Below are 21916 nucleotides of genomic sequence, written 5' to 3'. Positions count from 1 at the left end.
TCACCAGCATGGAGCGACACGTGGCAACATCACCCCCTTCCCCCAAACGATCCCCCAGCATGCAGCCCCATGCGAGCGACATCACCCCCTTCCCCCAAACGATCCCCCAGCATGCAGCCCCATGCGAGCGACATCACCCCCTTCCCCCAAACGATCCCCCAGCATGCAGCCCCATGCGAGCGACATCACCCCCTTCCCCCAAACGATCCCCCAGCATGCAGCCCCATGCGAGCGACATCACCCCCTTCCCCCAAACGATCCCCCAGCATGCAGCCCCATGCGAGCGACATCACCCCCTTGCGCAACAGGGGACAACACGCAGCCCCACAGGAGCTAACATCACCCCCTTCGCCCACATGATCCCCCCCAACATGCAGCCCCACAGGAGTCAACATCACCCTAGCAATACCCCAGCATGCAGCCCCCCTGTGAACGATATCAACCACTTGCCCACGCAATCCCCTAGCATGCAGCCCCACGCGAGTAACATCACCTCCTTCCATGCTCATCCCCCAACATGCAGCCCCACAGAAGTAGCAGCAATCCTTCCCTGTGTAACTCTTCCACATGCAGCCCTCATGTAGTAACAGTAGGTTTTCTGTGCCCTAAAATATAGCCCCATATATAGATCCCTCAGTCCTATGTATAGAAAGAAACAGTTGCTTCCCGTCCACACACAGCTGCCGTGTGCGGCTCCCAGTCCCCTCAGGACCAGTCTCCGCGCGCCTCCTCATCACCTGCAGAGTGCAGACCCTGCACACACAGTGCTGCTTCCTGGTATCGGCGCTGCTGGGGAGGCCCCGCCCCTTCCTGTGACGTCACCCCTCCCAGGAGCAGTTACTTTCTATACAGGACGGTGTCAGCCCCGGCACACGCTGTTCACACACAGTACTCGGTAAGTCGCGTTACTTGTGTGGTCTGCAGCACTGTGTGTCCTGCGCTTTCTCCTCCCCCTCCTCTTTCCCTCCATGTGAAGTCTGCTTCTCCTTCCTCCATTCTGTGGGTTGGGATTAATAATGACCAGGCACAGCTATCTCTCAGTGTCCAGTATTGCTCTCCATACTGATGGGCAGTCTCCTGCCGCCAGTCTCTTCTAGGGTTGGTGCTCAGTGGTACCATTGTAACCCACTCCTATTTTTTTCTAGGTTTGCTCTGGGGGAGCCCACCCCGACCCCTGCAGCTCTCTAATTCTGAAGCATGTCCCAGCTCACTGTGACCCTAAGGCTAGTTTCACACTTGCATTGGACGGCTTCCGTAGCATTGCGTTGTGTGACGGATGCGTTGCATATAGTGGCACAACGGATGCTACGGATCGTACAAAACAATGGAAAGCTTTTTTTTTTTTTTTTTAAATTTATTTTTTTTTTCTTCTTTACAGTTTTAACGGCAGCAGACTATTGTGAACGCTCAGCTGATCACTCTCAATAGCCGGCAGCCGGGCGCTCAGCTGATCGCTCTCAATAGCCAGCGGCCGGGCGCTCAGCTGATCACTCTCAATAGCCGGCAGCCAGGCGCTCAGCTGATCACTCTCAATAGCCGGCAGCCAGGCGCTCAGCTGATCGCTCTCAATAGCCAGCGGCCGGTGGCTCAGTTGAGCGCTGTCACATGCCGGCGGCAGGGCGCTCAGCTGATCGCTCTCAATAGCCGGCGGCCGGGCATGCCGGTGGGCGAGTGCTCAGCTGAACGTTCGGCCACTGCAAGACAAAATAAAGTTTGTGATTTTAAAAAAAAAAAAAAGAGCATGCGCAGTGAAATCCTGAGGATTCCGCTGCTCAAAACAACGTTACATACTGCGTTCCTCCCGCTGGGCAGAAGCAACAGAGCGTCGCCCAGCGGAAGCAACGCAGGTCCTTTTGGTACAATCCATCACCCATACAAGTCTATGGGAAACAGCGGAATCCGTTAACGGATTCCGCTGTTTTCCAAAACTGCGGATTGTAACGGAAGGAAAACAACGCAAGTGTGAAAGTACCCTAAGGCCCCTTTCACACGTCAGTGATTCTGGTACGTTTGTGCTTTTTTTTAAACGTACCAGAATCACTGACATACGCAGACCCATTATAATGAATGGGTCTGCTCACACGTCAGTGATTTGTCACTGCACGTGTCTCCGTGCAGCGTACCCGCGTGTGCGTGATTGCCGCACGGAGACATGTCCATTTTTTTCTGGCATCACTGATGTCCCACGGACCACGCAGTGGTGTGGTCCGTGAAACACGTGCCAGAAAAAAACGTGCTTTTAAAATAAAAATCATTTTAACTCACCCGGCGTCCCTCGATGTCCTCTGCAGCCCGTTCTCCCTGCTGCTTCTAAGCCGGCTGATTACTGTCGCGCATATTCATTATGCGCGACACAGCCGACCTGGAAGCAGCTGCTGCAGGAGTCACCGCCGGCCGGATGCTGCACCGCGGGAGGATTCAGCACCACGGAGAGCGGGAGCGGGCACAGGTGAGTTGATTTCTAAGTGCAATCATGGGCCACGGAGAACGGAGCCCGGATTGCACTTAGACAACCCACGTGTGCCGAGATTCACGGCACACGCAGGGACATGTGCGTGTTTTACACGCCAGTGAAAAACGTCTGTGTTTTTCACTGACGTGTGAAACGGGCCTAACACCTATGTTTTCTGGTCTGTTATTTTCATTCATCACCATCCTCTTCCTTTTTCTTTTTGCCCCCTCTCCATTTGCCAACTGTCCAAAAATTCCATTACAGTCCTTAAAAATAAGACACTTTTTGCTGTCTGTAAAAATAATAATTGAGCCTGAAGAAACTTGTACAGATCACCAGTTTACAGTGACTGCAGCTGATCACTTATCAGAATCATGTCCTGGGACATGGATCACTTATCAGAATCATGTCCTGGGACATGGATCACTTATCAGAATCATGTCCTGGGGACACGGATCACTTATCAGAATCATGTCCTGGGGACACGGATCACTTATCAGAATCATGTCCTGGGGACACGGATCACTTATCAGAATCATGTCCTGGGGACACAGATCACTTATCAGAATCATGTCCTGGGGACACAGATCACTTATCAGAATCATGTCCTGGGGACACGGATCACTTATCAGAATCATGTACTGGGGACACGGATCACTTATCAGAATCATGTACTGGGGACACGGATCACTTATCAGAATCATGTACTGGGGACACGGATCACTTATCAGAATCATGTACTGGGGACACGGATCACTTATCAGAATCATGTCCTGGGGACACGGATCACTTATCAGAATCATGTCCTGGGGACACGGATCACTTATCAGAATCATGTCCTGGGGACACGGATCACTTATCAGAATCATGTCCTGGGGACACGGATCACTTATCAGAATCATGTCCTGGGACACGGAACACTTATCAGAATCATGTACTGGGACACGGATCACTTATCAGAATCATGTCCTGGGACACGGAACACTTATCAGAATCATGTACTGGGACACGGATCACTTATCAGAATCATGTCCTGGGGACACGGATCACTTATCAGAATCATGAACTGGGACACGGATCACTTATCAGAATCATGTACTGGGACATGGATCACTTATCAGAATCATTTATTGTGGTTTTATAAGTCCATATAAAATATTGTTTGTCCGTGATTTTTTGATAAACCGTCCATAAAAACTAAAGTCAAGTTGGCAACTCTTTTCCCTTTTTGGCTCCTCTTGCCCACAGACGTGTGAAAGAGGCCTTCATTGCCTCGGTCTGTACGTTTCTCTTTTTTAATTCGGTTCCCCTCTTCTATGGGTCAGATATCCTTTCCATACCGTTCACCCTCACATTTGATAACTGACTGCCTCAGCTACTGTTCTCTACACTAAGCTTTACCCTACACATTTTTGATATGTATCTTTATAATGTCTTGAGAATTTGATATTCCACTAATATATACTGTAGTTGTATACTCTCATATTTTTCCGCAGTCTGATGAAGAGTATTTACCTGAAACGTTTTTTTTTCTGTACAGGAACTTAAAGTGAACCTGTCAGATGCAATATGCACGCAGAACCACGAGCAGTTCTGGGTGCATATTGCTAATCCCTGCCTAACTGTCCCTGCATACACTAGCGTAGATAAAGGGATCTATAGAAAAAGTATTTCTAAGGATCTTTTATCGTATGCTAATGAGGCCAGTGACTAGTCCCAAGGGCATTTGTTCTCTAAGCTAGTCTGCCCACAAAGCATGTTAGCACGCCCCTGTGGGCTTCTAACATGCTAATGAATACACTGCGACACCGCACATACCTCACTGTTCATGGCAGCCGGCGGAGGATGGATGTGCTCTGTGCATGATCTGGAGTCCTCAGCACTTCTGATCATGTGCATTAAATTGATGCTGGGTGTAAGCTTCCCGGCATCAGAAGTGCTGAGGACTCCAGATCATGCACAGAGCACATCCATCCTCCGCCGGCCGCCATGAACAGTGAGGTATGTGCGGTGTCGCAGTGTATTCATTAGCATGTTAGAAGCCCACAGGGGCGTGCTGGCATGATATATGAGTTGATTAGCTAAGACAGGGGTGGGGAACCTTTTTACTGCCGGGGGCCATTTGGAATTTTCTACCAACCTTCGGGGGCCGCACCAAATTATCAACTTGAAAACGACCAGGCTATATTCATTCAAACCATTAATTAACTCACCCCTAATGTGGTGGCTGGAGCGGCTGTGATGTTCGGTGATATTGATCATTTTGTTTCTCACAACTGCTTTTCCAGGTTTGTCTTGGTCTGGAGAGGCTGGGGGCATACACATCCCAGGAGAAGCTGGGGCATATACATCCCAGGAGAAGCTGGGGCATATACATCCCAGGAGAAGCTGGGGCATATACATCCCAGGAGAAGCTGGGGCATATACATCCCAGGAGAAGCTGGGGCATATACATCCCAGGAGAAGCTGGGGCATATACATCCCAGGAGAAGCTGGGGCATATACATCCCAGGAGAAGCTGGGGCATATACATCCCAGGAGAAGCTGGGGCATATACATCCCAGGAGAAGCTGGGGCATATACATCACAGAAGACACTGGGGCGCATATACATCACAGGAGACACTGAGGCATATACATCACAGGAAACATTGAGGCATATACATCCCAGGACAGGCTGGGGCGTATACATCACAGGAGCAGCGCATAGATCACAGGAGGGGTGTATACATCACAGGAGATGCTAAGCATGGACAGCACTAGTGGCGGGCACAGACAGCACTAGGCGGCGGCACAACGGACAGCACTAGGCAACGCAACTGACAGCGCTAGGCGGCACAACGGACAGCGCTAGGCGGCACAACGGACAGCGCTAGGCGGCACAACGGACAGCGCTAGGCGGCACAACGGACAGCGCTAGGCGGCACAACGGACAGCGCTAGGCGTCAGCACAGAGAGCGCTAGGCGTCAGCACAGAGAGCGCTAGGCATCAGCACAGAGAGCGCTAGGCATCAGCACAGAGAGCGCTAGGCGTCAGCACAGAGAGCGCTAGGCGTCAGCACAGAGAGCGCTAGGCGTCAGCACAGAGAGCGCTAGGCGGCAGCACGGACAGAACTAGGCGGCGGCACAACGGACAGCACTAGGCGTCACAACGGACAGCACTAGGCGGCAGCACAGAGAGAGCTAGGCGGCAGCACAGAGAGAGCTAGGCGGCAGCACAGGGAGAGCTAGGCGGCAGCACAGAGAGAGCTAGGCGGCAGCACAGGGAGAGCTAGGCGGCAGCACAGGGAGCGCTAGGCGGCAGCACAGGGAGCGCTAGGCGGCAGCACAGGGAGCGCTAGGCGGCAGCACAGGGAGCGCTAGGCGGCAGCACAGGGAGCGCTAGGCGGCAGCACAGGGAGCAGTAGGCGGCAGCACAAAGAGCACTAGGTGGCAGCACAAAGAGCACTAGGTGGCAGCACAAAGAGCACTGACAGTGACAGCACTAAAAGGCAGCATGGAGAGCATTAGGTGACAGCACTAGGAGGCAGCAGGGAGAGCACGATGTGGCAGCACTGACAGCACTAGGAGGCTGCACAGATTACATAGCACTGAGGGGTTACACACAGTACTAGGGGGTACACAGCACTGGATGGGGGGGGCAGCGATGGGTTGCATTTTACATACTCACAGTACAAGGGGAGGTTGGAGTAGTCACATAGCACAGGTCCGGGAGGCATGTACAGCAGGAAGGCATCTGCTGCACCTCTTCTGCTGTGACTGGAGCACAGCGCGCTGTTTACCCCGCCCTCAAGGTAAACCCTCAGCATGCGAGTACAGTCCCGGGTTCAGTCTAGAATGTATGGGCTGTAGTCAGGTCCCGAAAAGAGCCCGTACATTCTAGTACGGGCTGCAATCAGGATCTGTAAATAGCCCGTACATTCTAGCATCTACCCATAACGCACTGGGATTTTAAAGGGCCGGCAGCTGGCAAAAGCGCAAGTGCTGCTCGAGCACTGGGGTAGCCTGGAATGTGCCCAGGGGCCGCATTAAATGTCATCGCGGGCCGGAGGTTCCCCACCCCTGAGCTAAGGGGAGAAACGCCCTTGCAAGTAGTCACTGGCCTCATTAGCATATAATAAACAATCTTTAGAAATAGTTTTTCTATAGATCTCTTTATCTATGCTAGTGTATACAGGGACGGTTAGGCAGGGATTAGCACTATGCACCCAGAACTGCTCGTGGTTCTGGCTGCTTGTTGGACCTGACAGGTTCCCTTTAATCTACAGATGTGAGATATTCTGAATAAAGCCTAATTAAACATCTTCACATGCCTTATGGTATGCAGTGCCATTTAACTCCACTACTGATCTATGGGAGCTCAGTGGTAGGCTGCAAAGGAATTAGCATCTTAGGCTAGGTTCACATTTCCGCTAAAATGTATCAGTCACAATCCGCTGCTCTTGTAAACAACGGAATCCGTTTAGCGGATTCCGTTGCTCCCATGGACTTGTATGAGCAGCGGATTGTCACTGATGATGCTACGTAGCACTCTCCGCCCGACTGATCAGTCGTGGAACGACTGACCGCCGGTCGGGAGGAACGCAGCATGTAACGTTTTTTGAGCAGCGCGATCCGTCGGATTTCGCTGCGCATGTTCTCTGGCTCCCTGCTCACGTCACCAGCTTTGGTTGGTTACCCGATATTTACCCTGGTTACGGTGCAAGGAGCCAGCGCTAAGCGGTGTAAGCCCGTAACCAAGGTAAATATCGGGTAACCAAGGTAAACAACGGGTGCTTTGCTACCCGATATTTAGTCTGGTTACGTGTGCAGGGAGGCCGACACTTCCCCGCACGGCCCCGCCCCCTCCCGCACTCCGCACATGTGTGTGTATACACACACACTCACACATACACATACACTCACCTGTCCCCAGCCATGCAGACCGCAGCACTGCCACTGACATCCTCAGCGCCTGGCCCTGCCCCCCGCTCGGCTCCGCCCCCTCCCGCATTCAGCATGTGTATACACACACACACACGCACACACACTCACCTGTCCTGCAGTCCCTGCGGCACTGACGTCCTCGGTGCCACGGCACCGCTCGCTCCTCCCCCCCTTCCCCGAACTCCGCCCCCGAACTCCGCCCCCCCCGCACACAACGGAATCCGACAAAGAATTCTGTTCTTTGTCATCCGTTGTACAGCGTTGAACAGCGCATCAGTCACATGCGTCAAGCGACGCATGTGACTGATACAAAACAACGGAAATGTGAACTTAGCCTTATATTATTGTTGTTATTCTTATCATGCTATTATAGCCATCATATTCCAAAGTGCTTTACAGACGTGATCATCACCGTCCCCGTTGGGGCTCACAATACGTCTTTGGATTGTGGGAAGAAACCGGAGAACACCCACAGAGACATTGAGAAAACATACAAACTCCTTCCTTGGTTAGAATTGAAACCAGGACCCCAGCGCTGCAAAACAACAGTGCTAACCACTGAGACGGTGGACAGATGCTGACACTACTTTTCATCTCATGAATCATTTCGGTCTGTAAAAAGATGGACCAAAATAGTCCTTGCTGCGATTTTTTTTTTTTATTTTTATATATATATACCGTATATGTGACAGTTGTGTGGAAATGGCCTTGCGCAGTGTGATACTGAGTGTAACAGGTGTGTGCTGTCCATGGAACGCTCGCCATCGTCCAAGGCAAATCTACTGTGGAATTTGCCACAAAACCAGACTGCCACAGATTTGCAGATATTCCTTGTGAGGATTGCTGTGATTTTGCTAAACCTAGCAGCATGGGGTGAAGTCTGGTTGTCTACACAAACTGGTGTGGGGGATTCTTTAAAGTCTGCTGTGGATTTCCCAAACACAAATCCAAAGAATTAACATAAGCAATGTTACCTGTGAACCTGTGTGATTAAAAGAAGAAATTCACACATTCAAGTACATTTAGTTGTGGAAACGTTCCATTGTACGTGGATGAGATTTGATAAAGTCCGATCTACATGGTGGGTGCGGGATCCATGGCTAAGTAACCAGGAGCGTTTCCTTCATGCAGCTATGCCCTGATCTCCCATCTTCAGCTGCATTAGTTGCGTAGATCACTTGGACAGTACACATGCGGCATCTGCCTGCTCCTCAGACATGAGTGACCTCAGGCTCCTATTTCCACTAGTCAGAAATGTTGCTTGTAACTTTACAGAAGTCTCATTCATGATTGCCAAGAAAAAAATGCTGCAGTAAAGTATAATGCAAGAAACAACTCAGTGGCGGGTGAGTTATGTGGCATATGTTGGTACAAGTGATGCGTGTGCTCAATATTCTGGCGCCTTATACAAAGCTCTTCCCACAGACGGAAGTATACAATGTAGTGCAGAGTCATAGCGCTAGTGGCGTACAGTCAATAGAGGCAGACCATGCCACTGCTACGGGGCCCGTGAGCTGGAGGGGCCCAAAGCAACTGCCCGCCATGTGTACGTTTTCATGTTCATGCATCATGCCCCCGGGGCTGTCACCAAGCAGCTGATTAACACCACTGGGTGCCGCCACTGTTTGTTGCAGAGTCGTCCACACTGTACACTGTGCGGGCCTGTGCTGAAGAGGAGGGAGTGGCCAGGCAGCTTCTTCCTCCAATCAGAGAGCTGTGAGAGATTCAAGGAGAACAGCCAATCAGGAGAGGGGGCGGAGCTTGTTCAGTACAGCCGTGGAGAAGAGGAAAACAGTCCTGGAGTGGAGGAGGAGTAGAGACTATAGAAAAGAGAGAAAAGCAAACAGAGAGCAGAAAAACAGTGAGAACAGAACAAAAGGAATAAAAAGTAAAAGCAGGGAGGGAAGGAGCCAGGAGGACCCACAGGAAGTGCATGCAACAGGAAGGCCGGAGCCACTATCATCACAGCACAGGAGCAGGCGAGTATTATAATGTACAAATGTCTGCCTGTAACACTACAGAAAGAAACTGCCCTGTGCTGTGCCATCACTGTATGTATGTGTGTGTGTGTGTATATCTGTTGCCCCTATGCACTTCCATCACTGTGTGTGTCTGTCTGTCCCTGTGCAGTGCCATCACTGTGTGTGTGTCTGTTGTCCCTGTGCAGTGCCATCACTGTGTGTGTGTCTGTTGTCCCTGTGCAGTGCCATCACTGTGTGTGTGTCTGTTGTCCCTGTGCAGTGCCATCACTGTGTGTGTGTCTGTTGCCCCTGTGCAGTGCCATCACTGTGTGTGTGTCTGTTGCCCCTGTGCAGTGCCATCACTGTGTGTGTGTGTCTGTTGCCCCTGTGCAGTGCCATCACTGTGTGTGTGTGTGTGTGTGTGTTGCCCCTGTGCATTGCCAGCACTGTATGTGTGTGTGTCTGTTGCCCCTGTGCTGTGCCATCACTGTGTGTGTCTTGCCCCTGTGCTGTGCCATCACTGTGTGTGTGTGTCTGTGTGTGTGTTGCCCGTATGCTGTGCCATCACTCTGTGTGTGTGTTGCCCATGTGCCGTGCCATCAGTATGTGTGTGTATGTGTGTGTGTTTTGCCCATGTGCTGTGCCATCACTGTATCCACAGGAGGTCATTGGAGTTCCCAATGAACTCTGATGACATCCTGATGACACCTCCGCGACACCCACGCTACAGCTTCATGGGTTCATCAGAGTTCATTGCGAACTGTTATGAGTCCCCGATGTTGGCCCCACGATGATCCGGCTTGCAGGTTCTCACTGTGGAGACACGGGGGTCAGTGAGTGCTCTCGTCCGCTGGCCCGGCCGCCTTTAGAAAGACAGCGTGGCCCAGGGCTCATCCCAACTGAACACCGACCTCCTTAACCATGGGCGGAACACTACTCAAACAACACAGGGTGAGGGAATCACAATATTAAGACTTTATTGGATCCCAAACAATTAACGGCACATAGCACATAACCAGCAAAACCACAAAATGTAACCTGCAACAGTTTCTCACCCTTCCACTGGCTCACTAGGGATTAGAATGTCCGTGCCTCAAAGCTTCCAGGACTACTTACTCCACACCAGCAGCACCCCGCTTTCGGCGGGCACCCACCGAGAATGGAATAACGCCAGATTTAGGAAGTTGGCTGAGGACCGCAAAACCTGTAGTCAGGCGACTGGATTGTCCCAAGCTGGATTCTTTCCTTAGGTAGTCTTTGATAGCTCAGCCGAATCCTTGCATTCGATGCTGAAGTCCATATAGTATTATAATCCAGGTTCAGTTATGGTTTGCCAATCGGATCCGCAGGTCCTAGATTGGTAGCATGTAGCAAGAGTCTACCCGGGCAATGGACAGTCTTCCTTTTTATACCACTGAGCTCTCCATTCAGACCATTGGGGTCTTCATGATTAATGGATAAGACTGGGCTCTTATTGGCTAGATTTCAAGCCGTATAGAAAATATACATAGACAAGGGAGAGACAGCTAAGGGTACCGTCACACTTTAGCGACGCCCCAGCGATCCCACCAGCGATCTGACCTGGTCAGAATCGCTGGTGCGTCACTACATGGTCGCTGGTAAGCTGTCAATTAGGCAGATCTCACCAGCGACCAGTGACCTGCCTCCAGCCAGCAGCGACGTGTGGAAGCGATGCGCTTGGTAACTGAGGTAAATATCGGGTAACCAAGCAAAGCACTTCGCTTGGTTACCCGATATTTACCTTGGTTACCAGCGCACACCGCTTAGCGCTGGCTCCCTGCACTCCTAGCCAGAGTACACATCGGGTTAATAAGCAAACCGCTTTGCTTATTTACCCAATGTGTACTCCGGCTACGTGTGCAGGGAGCCGGCACTGGCAGCGTGAGAGTGGCGGACGCTAGTAACCAAGGTAAATATCGGGTAACCAAGCAAAGGGCTTCCCTTGGTTACTCAATATTTACCTTGGTTACAGCTTACCGCAGGCTGCCAGACGCCGCCTCCCTTCACATTCAGATCGCTGCTCTCTCGCTGTCAAACACAGCGATGTGTGCTTCACAGCAGGATAGCAACGTCCAAAAAATGAACCAGCACAGTGTGTAACGAGCAGCGATTTCACAGCAGGGGCCAGATCGCTGCTCAGTGTCACACACAGCGAGATCGCTAATGAGGTCACTGGTGCGTCACAAAAAACGTGACTCAGCAGCGATCTCGCTAGCGATCTCGCTATGTGAGAAGTACCCCTAAGTTACATCAGATCTAGCAATTCACATAGTAATACAATGGGAGGTTCGCAAAATTCATTTGTCTGGGTGCCTAACCTTTACTGGCCAAGGCAATTACATGAGTCAAGAAGAACTGTAACCCTATACTCCTAAGAGTCTTATAGAAACAATGAGGGGCTTATCCCCCATCTATAAACAAACTATCTTCATGTCTGGCTAAATTTTAAGAGACTTAACCCATGCTAGGCACTGACACAGTCCATGTCGTCACACATATACACTCTCACACACACACACACACACACACACACAAACTCTGCTGTATACTCACCCAGTGATGCAGTCCCCGGCACTGAAGTCCCCGCGATGCTCCGGCTTCCAGCTCCACAGGGCACTGAATATTCAGTGAGTATAATGAGCGGGGGGTCAAGAGCGGGAGGCAGCATTGCTGGATACAGGAAAATATAGAAAATCTTTGTATTAAAAAGACCCGTGTTTTCTCCGGTACGTGTCACACTGATGTCACACGGATTACATCAGTGTGCGATCCATGTGACACCCGTGCTGCCGGAGAAAAAAACTGACATTTCTCCGTGTGTGCGTGCAGGGTCATGAGAGGTCACATGGTCCGTGTGAAAGCACAGTCGTGTGAGTACCAGTATAGAATAACATGGGTACGTGTGGCTTCCGTGTTAAAAAGGAATGTCACACGTACCTAAAACACTGATGTCTGAAACCAGCCTTAACCAGATGAGTCAGTATAACAAGAAATAAAGGGTTTGTTCACACGTTGCTTTTTTGTTGCAGAAAAACCTGTTTTCTTGGCAGTAAATAAAGCTGTTTCAAAAAAGCAGGTGTTGCTGCGTTTTTGCTGTGTCTTTTTTTTTAGCTGCGTTTTTGCTGTCTTTTTTTTAGCTGTGTTTTTGCTGTGTCATTTGTCTGCAGAAATCTCATGCACATGATTGGGTTTGTTTTTTTTTCCTGACTGAACTTGAAAACTGTCGCGGCTTTAAAAGAAACAACTTGTCAATTCTTTCAGTGTTTTTTACACCCATAGAGAGCAATGAGTAAGTAAAAAAAAACCGCTGCAATCCTCAATGTTTTTAGTGAAAAATAAAACTGGTAAAGCAGGGTGAAAACCCTTGTATTTTTGTGATTTTCTCAAGTATAAACCATAATGTCTTTGTATTGTCACATCACCATTTATGTTTCTCCTGTCGCTGTACAGTTTAATTAAGTTATATAATCGGTGTTACAGATGACCGGACCCGGGGACGTTCGGTTGGTTCAGCCGCAATTTAGATAAAGTTCGGTTTGTGACCCGGACTTGACCTGTACCTCATTGGAAGTCACTGATTAGGCAGTTCGGGTCTCCACGGCCAGCCAGTTTTGTTTTTGGGGTGCTCACTACATCTGATCATGCTGTTGTTACCCCCAGTTCGAGCCATTCAAACACTGCAAGCAGCTCGCACTGGACAGAGCACCGTGTGTACCCGAGCACAGTGATGCTCGAGAGAGTGGTTTGCGTAGTAAAGTATCCGATCTCTGAACCTGAACTCTGGTTTGTTTGTTTTTTTTAAAGAATGTTTGGTATGAACACCAAACCTTGAGTTCACTCATCTCTAGTGTTAAGCTGGTGTCACACATAACGACAACGACATCGCTGTTACGTCACCATTTTCTGTGACGTAACAGCGACCTTGTAAGTCGCTGTTATGATCGCTGCTTAGCTGTCAAACACAGCGACGCAGCAGCGATCATAACGTCGCTACATGTGCAGACGCAGGGAGCCGCGCACACTGCTTAGCGCTGGCTCCTTGCTCTCCTAGCTACAGTACACATCGGGTTAATTAACCCGATGTGTACTGCAGCTACATGTCACAGTGCAGAGAGCAGGGAGCCGCGCACACTGCTTAGCGCTGGCTCCTTGCTCTCCTAGCTACAGTGCACATAGGGTTAATTACCCGATGTGTACTGCAGGTACATGTGCAGAGAGCAGGGAGCCGCGCACACTGCTTAGCGCTGGCTACCTGCACTCCTAGCTACAGTACACATCGGGTTAATTACCCGATGTGTACTGCAGCTACATGTGCTCAGAGCAGGATCCGGCACTAGCAGCAAGAGCGGCGGAGGCTGGTAACGAAGGTAAATATCGGGTAACCAGGGAAAGGTCTTCCCTTGGTTACCCGATGTTTACAGTGGTTACAGCTTTCCGCAGCTGCCAGACGCCGGCTCCTGCTCCCTGCTCACTTCATTTCGTCGCTCTCTCGCTGTCACACACAGCGATGTGTGCGTCACAGCGGGAGAGCGACAACGAAAAAATGAAGCAGGACATTCAGCAACGACCTCACAGCAGGGGCCAGCTCGTTGCTGGATGTCACACACAGTGACAGCGACGGGACGTCACAGAAAATGGTGACGTAGCAGCGACGTCGTTGTCGTCGTCGCTGTGTGTGACACCACCTTGAGACTAAACAGTGCCCTACCAATGTGTGAAAGTAAACAATGCCCTACCAACTGAATGCCCTTCCAATTCAACTCCCCCTGCTGTCTTTCATGAACTATTTTTTCAGACCTGAAAACCTTTTTCCCTAAACACAATTTGATCTATTTGGCCTTTTTTTACAAAAATGTTTTATGGTTTCACACACATCTTGCATTGGTGGTCTAAGGGGCCCTTTGCACACTACGACATCGCAGGTGCGATGTCGGTGGGGTCAAATCGAAAGTGACGCACATCCAGCGTCGCTCTCGACGTCGTAGTGTGTAAATCCTTTATGATACGATTAACGAGCGCAAAAGCATCGTAATCGTATCATTGGTGTAGCGTCGGTCATTTCCATTAATTGGGAAAGGACGATTTTATGATGTTGTTCCTCGTTCCTGCGGCAGCACACATCGCTGTGTGTGAAGCCGCAGGAGCGAGGAACATCTCCTACCTGCGGCTCACGCCGGCTTTGCGGAAGGAAGGAGGTGGGCGAGATGTTTACGTCCCGCTCATCTCCGTCCCTCCGCTTCTATTGGCTGCCTGCCGTGTGACGTCGCTATGAGGCCGCACGACCCGCCCCCTTAGTAAGGAGGCGGTTCGCCAGCCAGAGCGACGTCGCAGGGCAGGTAAGTGCGTGTGAAGCTGCCGTAGCGATAATGTTCGCTACAGCAGCTATCACCATGATATCGCGACTGGGGCGGGGACTATCGCGCACGGCATCGCAGCATCGGCTTGCGATGTCGTAGTGTGCAAAGTGCCCCTAACACCTTGTATTGTTCATGCGTAAAAGATTGAAGCGAAGCTGACTTCGGGATTTTGAAAAAAGCTTTCTTACTGCCAAGATATCTGGTTTCGCTACAGTAAAAAAGCAGCAAAAAAGCAACATGGGAATATAGCCTAAATCAGCACACAGGTCCTAACGGAGATGCAGTACAATACGTCAAGGCGCAAATCCAATTCTAGTTGTAACTTTTCTCAGTCAGTACCGTTCGTCTGAGCAGGATATAACCTCCCAGCTCACTCATCAGTTCTATCTTCTGGATCCAGTTATTAGCGTCTGGTATTCAGTGCGTGACCAGTGAAGTCTGGTTCTCAGAGTTCCGTCTTTGTGCTTGACCAGCAAAGTCTGGTTCTTGATTTCTGTTTTTTTGGTGCTTGACTGACGAAGTCTGGTTCTCTCTTTTTGGTTTGGATCACTTTCAAGTGCTTCTACTGCAGCAATGGCCGCAAGTCCGCTCCACTGCTCAAACGTCTGCCTCCTCTCTTGTCACCAGCTCCTCCTCTTCTTGAGCGTCCCAGCCTTTTATATTAAACAACTGTGTCACAACTGTCACCTGACCCAGTGTCTTCTGCAAATTCTTTCCTGGAGGAACACACTCTGTTCTTCAGTTCCTGTCTGCATGGTACAACCAGCAGATTTTGAGGTTTGCTTGCAGATACTGTAGGGCAGAGGTCCCCAACCTTTTTTGCACCAGGGACCGGGTTTAAGCAAGACCAGTTTTCCATGGCCCGGTGGGACATGGGCGGAGCTTTGGTCATATGGGGCGGGGTTATGGAGGGGTGGAGCTTAGTGCATGCTTATTATATAATTATGACATTTATAATGAGAATGTGATTCAACTTACTATAGGTTCAGAATGAGTGGGAGCACTGGGCTTGTTTCCCTGGATCAGTGGGAGCACTGGGCTTGTTTTCCTGCAACAAGACAGTCTCATCTAGGGGTGATAGGAGACAATGAAACCCGAAGTGTGTTCCTTTATGAGCGTCGGTGTATACAGCACTGCTGCTTAGCAGCGCTACACACTGAACGCCGGTACCGGGAGTTGCGTCAATGTTCTGCCGGGGGCGAGTCAGTGAGGAGAGCCTGCCGCCCCACCCCGTCAAGTACATGCCATGCTGTGCTGGAAGGCCTCGTCACTAAGACCCGCCCGATGCCCCGCCCCGTCCCGTGCAACAGGTACCATGCTGTGCTGTGGATGGCTGCGTCACAAAGACCCGCCCGATGCCCCGCCCCATCCTGCATAATGTTCTTTGCCGGGAGCTGCAAGCTGTCACGGCTACGGCAGAGAACATTATCAATCCACACAGAGCGTGCTCTGACCAGGCGCAGGGCCGCAGAGCTAGCTGTCAGCGGCGCCGCGGACTGGCTGAAAACCCCCAACGGCCCGGTCCTGGTCCGCGGACCGGCAGTTGGGGACCTCTGCTGTAGGGTGTTGGATGCATGCATACTTTGTCTGGGCATCCTCTTACACCAATCAAGTACTGTTAAGCCACCTCCATAATGTGAAGTGTGCCGGCTCTTGAGTGACCTGAGCACAGGGTTGTCTCTGCGTTCACCTGCAGTAGCTCTCCTACTGATGTACTACATGGTGTGCTAGTGTAGGTGTACTGCAAAGTGTGCCAAGGCACATCCGTTGTCGATTACCACTGGGTTATATTGTTGCACAGATAAGTGTATATATAACTGTGTACTATTCTGTTCTCTACTGTACCCATGTACTATTTAGTTTTTTTCTATCCCCAAGAACTGTTCCATTCTCTGCTGTAACCTTGTACTGTTCTGTGCTGTACCCATGAACTGTTGTATGCCGTACCCGTGCACTGTCCTGTGCTGTAGCCGTGTACAATTCCATTCTGTGCTATAGCCATGTATGATTGTTTTGTGCTGTAGCTGTGTATGTTTCCATTATCTTTGCTACAGCTATGTACGATTCCTTTCTATGCTGTAGCCATGTACTGTTGTATGCTGTACCCATGTACTTTTCTGTGCTGTAGCCGTGTACTTTTCCATTCTATGATGTAGCAATGTACTCTTCCGTTCTCTGCTGCAGACATGGAAACTTTCATTCCCTGCTGTAGCCATGGACACTTCCGTTCTTTGCTATAGCCATATACTCATTTAGGCACTAATTCATTAAAGCAATTCTGCCTGAAATCCACTACAAAACACTTTGAAAAGTTGCAAAACACAGAGTTGCTTAAAACATTTAGATTTTTAGCATTTTGGCCACTTCTACCCAAGTGAGCAGAGATGGGGGTGAAATGGGAGTGTGACATGGCTACGCTCGTTTGTCTAATTCATGACTAGCTGTAGTGAACCTTATGCCACAAGTCTTACTCCAGTCCTTGGCATAAGATTAAGATTGTCGAGCACATGGAGCATCTTATTGAGTCACTCAAACATCACTGATTCTTGATGTATTGGGGTCACAGTCTTTGTAGTTTTTACACATTTCACAACTGCCACTCCATTCATTCTTTATGGCGCTCCTGGAAAAAGCTGAGCACAGCCCAATAGGGAGTGACTGGAGCAGCGGTCTGGGAAGTGCACTGCTGCACTACAACTATAAGGCTATGTTCACACACTGCGTTTTTTACCTGCGTTTTGGGTCCGTTTTTGGTCCGTTTTTGCTGCAGAAATTTCTTGAGAAATTCTTGTAACCTTTCTGCAGACATTCCCCAGCAAAACCTATGGCAAAAAAAATTAGCTGTGCACACACTGCGTTTTTTTCTTAAGAAAATTCTTTCAGTAGATTTTCTTAAGAAAAAGAATGAGCATGTCACTTCTTTTCTGCAGCTAACTGCGTTTTTTGCCATAGATAATTGGCACAATAACGCAGGGAGCAACCAGCGGTAAAAACGCACCAAAAACGGACCGAAAACGCACCAAAAACGCACCGAAAACGCGGCAAAAACGCAGGTGCGTTTTTGGTGCGTTTTTTAACACAGGTGCACTCTTAAGAAATTTCTTAAGAAATTTCTTAAGAAAAATCATTTTTCTAGTGTGAACATAGCCTTAGATGGGAGAGAAAAAGGCGCAATAGGGTCTTACCCGGTTTAAGGGTGAGAAAGATGCACTCACCTGATCGGGTTGTGCCAGTCACAACCCCTTTGTAGACGTTTGTGAGTGCCTGGGTGGTCTAGCAGCAGCCCCGTTAAGCATATGCTATATCGCAGAAGACAGGGAAAAAACGGGTTTTATGTCGCGCTAAAAACCACGAGTGTTGCTGAAGAAATTAATGTTCTTTTATTAAACAATTCCAACGTGTTTCAGAGACATGTCCGTCTCCTTCAGGGAAAAAAGAAATTTCTTTTCCCTGAGGAAGGAGACGGACGTGTCTCTGAAACGCGTTGGAATTGTTTAATAAAAGAACATTAATTTCTTCAGCAACACTTGTGGTTTTTAGCGCGACATAAAACCCGTTTTTTCCCTGTCTTCTGCGATGCACTACAGTTGAGATAAAAAGGTCCCCCTTATGCCAGAGTGGTTGGACTCAAACTGATCATCAAGTTATCATCCATCCAATAGATAGGTGATAACTTGTTTTCACTGGACAACCTTAAAAGTACAAGTATTCGCTCCCCTTCTTGTTTTGGGACACGTAGAACAATATCATGGGGTCTAAGTGTCACCAAAGTATCACCAAATTTGCTCCACGAATCATCAACAATTTGAATATGTAGATGATATCATTGATAGCAAGAAGTATAGATAGAATTAATGATTTATTATGGAGTGTCAAGCTAGAAAACTTGAACATGGGACTGCTGCTCCACACAAAGAAGACAAAGATATTTACTACTGCCAGGTTCGACTGTGACACATTTGGGATGGATGGCGATGAACTAGAAGTTTTAAAGGACTTCAGCCTACTCGGATCAATGATCACTCAAGATGCAGTGATGACACTGGAAGCCAAAAGAAGAATAGCTATTTGCAAATCATCAATGAATTCACTGGACAAGGTCTTCAAATCAAGGAACATTTCACTGGCTACGAATACACGGCTCATATGTAGTCTGGTCTTCTCTGGATAACATATGGATGAGAAGACTGGATGATAAAGAAACAAGACAGAAGAAGAATCAGCGCCTTCAAAATGTGGCGCTGGAGAAGCATGTTATCAATGTGGCAAAAAAACATATCAATTTTTAAACAAATCAAGCCAGACCTGTCACTTAAAGCAAGGATCACCAAGCTATGACAAGCCTTCTTTGGACACCTCATACAAAGAGAGCAATCACTATAGAAGGACATAAACGTTGGAAGAATAGAAGGAACAAGGCAAAGAGGAAGACCAACAACCAGATGGCTTGATACAATCAAGATAACGCTGGAAAAGACCTTGGTGGACTTATCTAGTGCTGCACAAGATTGATCTGCCTACAGATCGGCCATCCATCATGTCGCTATGACTCGAGATCGAGGCGAAGGCTGTTAAAGAATACAAATCGTCAGCTGTGGCCCTTTCCACGTTTCTGTATAAAGTAGTGATTGGGCATCAGGGTAACAGCATACTTTGCTTGTGGAGAACCACACCAATATCTTGGAGGTGTAACATCTGAAGTTTACCCATGCTAAAATGCTGTCACTTTTGGACACCTCTGCACTTAATTATGTGACTTGGATGAATGGACGTTGCGCCTTTTGACAGTGATGTTTTACACCACCCATTTTTTTGTGAGTTAGTAGTATTACTTGGCAGCCAGTCAACATGGATATTGCATAGAAAAATGGCAGTATACTCTATAACAACTAATCACAATCTACATATCATTTCACATTCTGAGTTACCATCAGCAACAGATGAGAGCAAAAGAAACCCAAAACAAAACTGCCATTGCTTTGTGTTTTTACAGTGCTCTCTGTGGCATGTTTTCATATATAGTCATTATTACCAGAATCTGACACCAGGTGATCTGATATAGAACGTTAGCATATTATTGATTGGCCTTTGACTCATTCCGGTTGATGCTGTGATTGATCAGTGTCCATGATGACTTCAGAATGTCTGCTACTGCCTTGTAAAAAAACAAAAAAAAAGTGCCCATGGGCCTATAACACGTTTGTTTCCTTTTTTTTCTAGAATTCGAGGACCTGATATGACTTTTCAGTGGACAGCAGTGGCATTGTTCCTGTATGGGGAAGTTGGAGTTATTTTAATTCTTTGCATCCCATTTATTTCGCCATCAAGGTACAATAGAAGTTTTATTACGTGTGTACAATCAAGTTACTTTATTTGCTTTTATTATACAATGGATGGATCATTTATTTGGATAACCTGTTAGTCAGTGTTAACTTCATGTAAGACCCCCTGTGTTTAGTCCAGTATACACCAAATATAACCATGGGGCTCTAATGGCTCAGTACACATCATAACACTTTTTTCTTGGTGGTACAGTATTGTGCAGTACACAAGTACATACACTATTTCAGATGTACACAGTAAAAGCATATAGTATGTATTTTTTTTGTTTCTACAATAGGGGTGTATTGGAGCCTATACATTGGGATACGTCACAGCCTTCCCGAGGTATACATGTTCCTCCAATGTAACGTGTTGTGACAGAATCCTTTTTGCCATATAGTAAATATTTTAGGTACAACCGACTGCTGCTAAAAGAAGGAATATGATCTCACCAGCTGCTTGGGGTATTTTTGGAGCAGCCTGAAAGCTCTTTATAGCTGCAAGTTTGCTATGCAGCTTCCTAATTCATGGAGAATTTGTTTTGAGCACTTTGTGATTTATGCTCTGTATTTAATTGTCACAGTGAGTATTAATGATGGAATTTAAAGGGATTGTCTGGCCTGTATGTGACTGCAGACTTGTGACTCCTTATTTCGCCCGCATTGCACGGTCGAGGATTCTCCGGTGCTGGGAGCGAGAGATCATGTGACCTCATGTATGTGATTTCCCTACTTCCGGCCACATTTCAACTTGACAGTGTCCATATTCGCTCAATACATTTGCATTGAGCAAGGCCTTGCCCATCTAATTGCCAAGTGTATTGAGTGAATCCAGACACAGTCATGTTTGAATATGGCCATAAGTAGTGTCTGTAGATTTGTAGCCTAAGGATGGACAACCTCTTTAATTATTCTATTGTAATATAGTATTTTAATTATTACTTCCCCACTTGAAACCCACATATCATCTAAACCAAATTGATCTCTGTGTCCCAACCTATATTTTATGTCCTGGGCTTCACTTCAAATGTCTTCATATAAATATAAGAATACTAGGAAGGTTTTTTTGGAGTTTACTTTATTATTGAAAAATAAGAAGGACAAGATGAAATGTTAAAGGGGGTGTCCGGGACTATTTTATTTTTTTTTTACTATGGGCCTGTGAACTAACAGGCAAGTAGTTAGTAAGTACCTGTGTGATCTACCTTACGCCAGCAAATAGCGGTACTATACCGCTCCTACTGACGATTGTGCTGCTTTATGTCAGCGCAGCAGCTTTTCCAGGCTGCTGGTGTCATGCTGATTGATAGCTGTCTCCCAGAGCAGTTAGGCAATGGGTAGCTAGCAGTCAATCAGCATGACATCAGCCGTCACGTCCTGTCAACAGAGCAGAACGGAAGAGAAATGGTTGCTCTGTCGACATGACATAAGCAGAAGCCGCAGAATCACAGGCAGAGATCTGCGCAGGGCAAAACAGTCTGGTAGTAAGTAACTACCTGCCTGTTAGTTCTTACACCCATAGTAAAAAAGTAAAATAGTCTGGCCTTGTTCTGGCTCTCCCACAAATGCATTAGGCACTTGTAATGTAACTTCTGCCCTCCTGCCATTCAGACATTACTTACACATGATGGTACTGTGGGACCGGAGTGGCGCTGAAAAGGGTTGAAAACACAGGAGGGTGAGTATTATAGTGGGGGCAGGAGGGTCAGTATTATAGTGGGTGCAGGAGGGTCAGTATTATAGTGGGGGCAGGAGGGTGAGTATTATAGTGGGTGCAGGAGGGTCAGTATTATAGTGGGGGCAGGAGGGTGAGTATTATAGTGGGGGCAGGAGGGTGAGTATTATAGTGGGGGCAGGAGGAGAGTGAGTATTATAGTGG

At 48.4% G+C, this 21916-nt stretch overlaps 1 protein-coding gene across 1 annotated transcript in view; it reads left to right on the top strand.

Annotated features, from left to right (window-relative positions):
- The first annotated feature begins 793 nt into the window (after window positions 1–793).
- The window catches only part of BCAP29 (B cell receptor associated protein 29), a 79939-nt gene continuing 58816 nt past the window's right edge, over window positions 794–21916 (top strand). The window contains exons 1-2 of the mRNA XM_075345149.1: window positions 794–895; window positions 19937–20044. Coding sequence (XP_075201264.1) covers window positions 19953–20044 — 92 coding nt within the window. The 5' untranslated portion in view covers window positions 794–895; window positions 19937–19952. The remainder of the gene's footprint in view (window positions 896–19936; window positions 20045–21916) is intronic.

This window comes from Anomaloglossus baeobatrachus, chromosome 4 (genome assembly GCF_048569485.1).
Source record: "Anomaloglossus baeobatrachus isolate aAnoBae1 chromosome 4, aAnoBae1.hap1, whole genome shotgun sequence".
Lineage (NCBI taxonomy): Eukaryota > Metazoa > Chordata > Amphibia > Anura > Aromobatidae > Anomaloglossus > Anomaloglossus baeobatrachus.
Note: the sequence above shows the minus strand (reverse complement) of the source record. Positions and strands in the feature narration are given on the sequence as shown.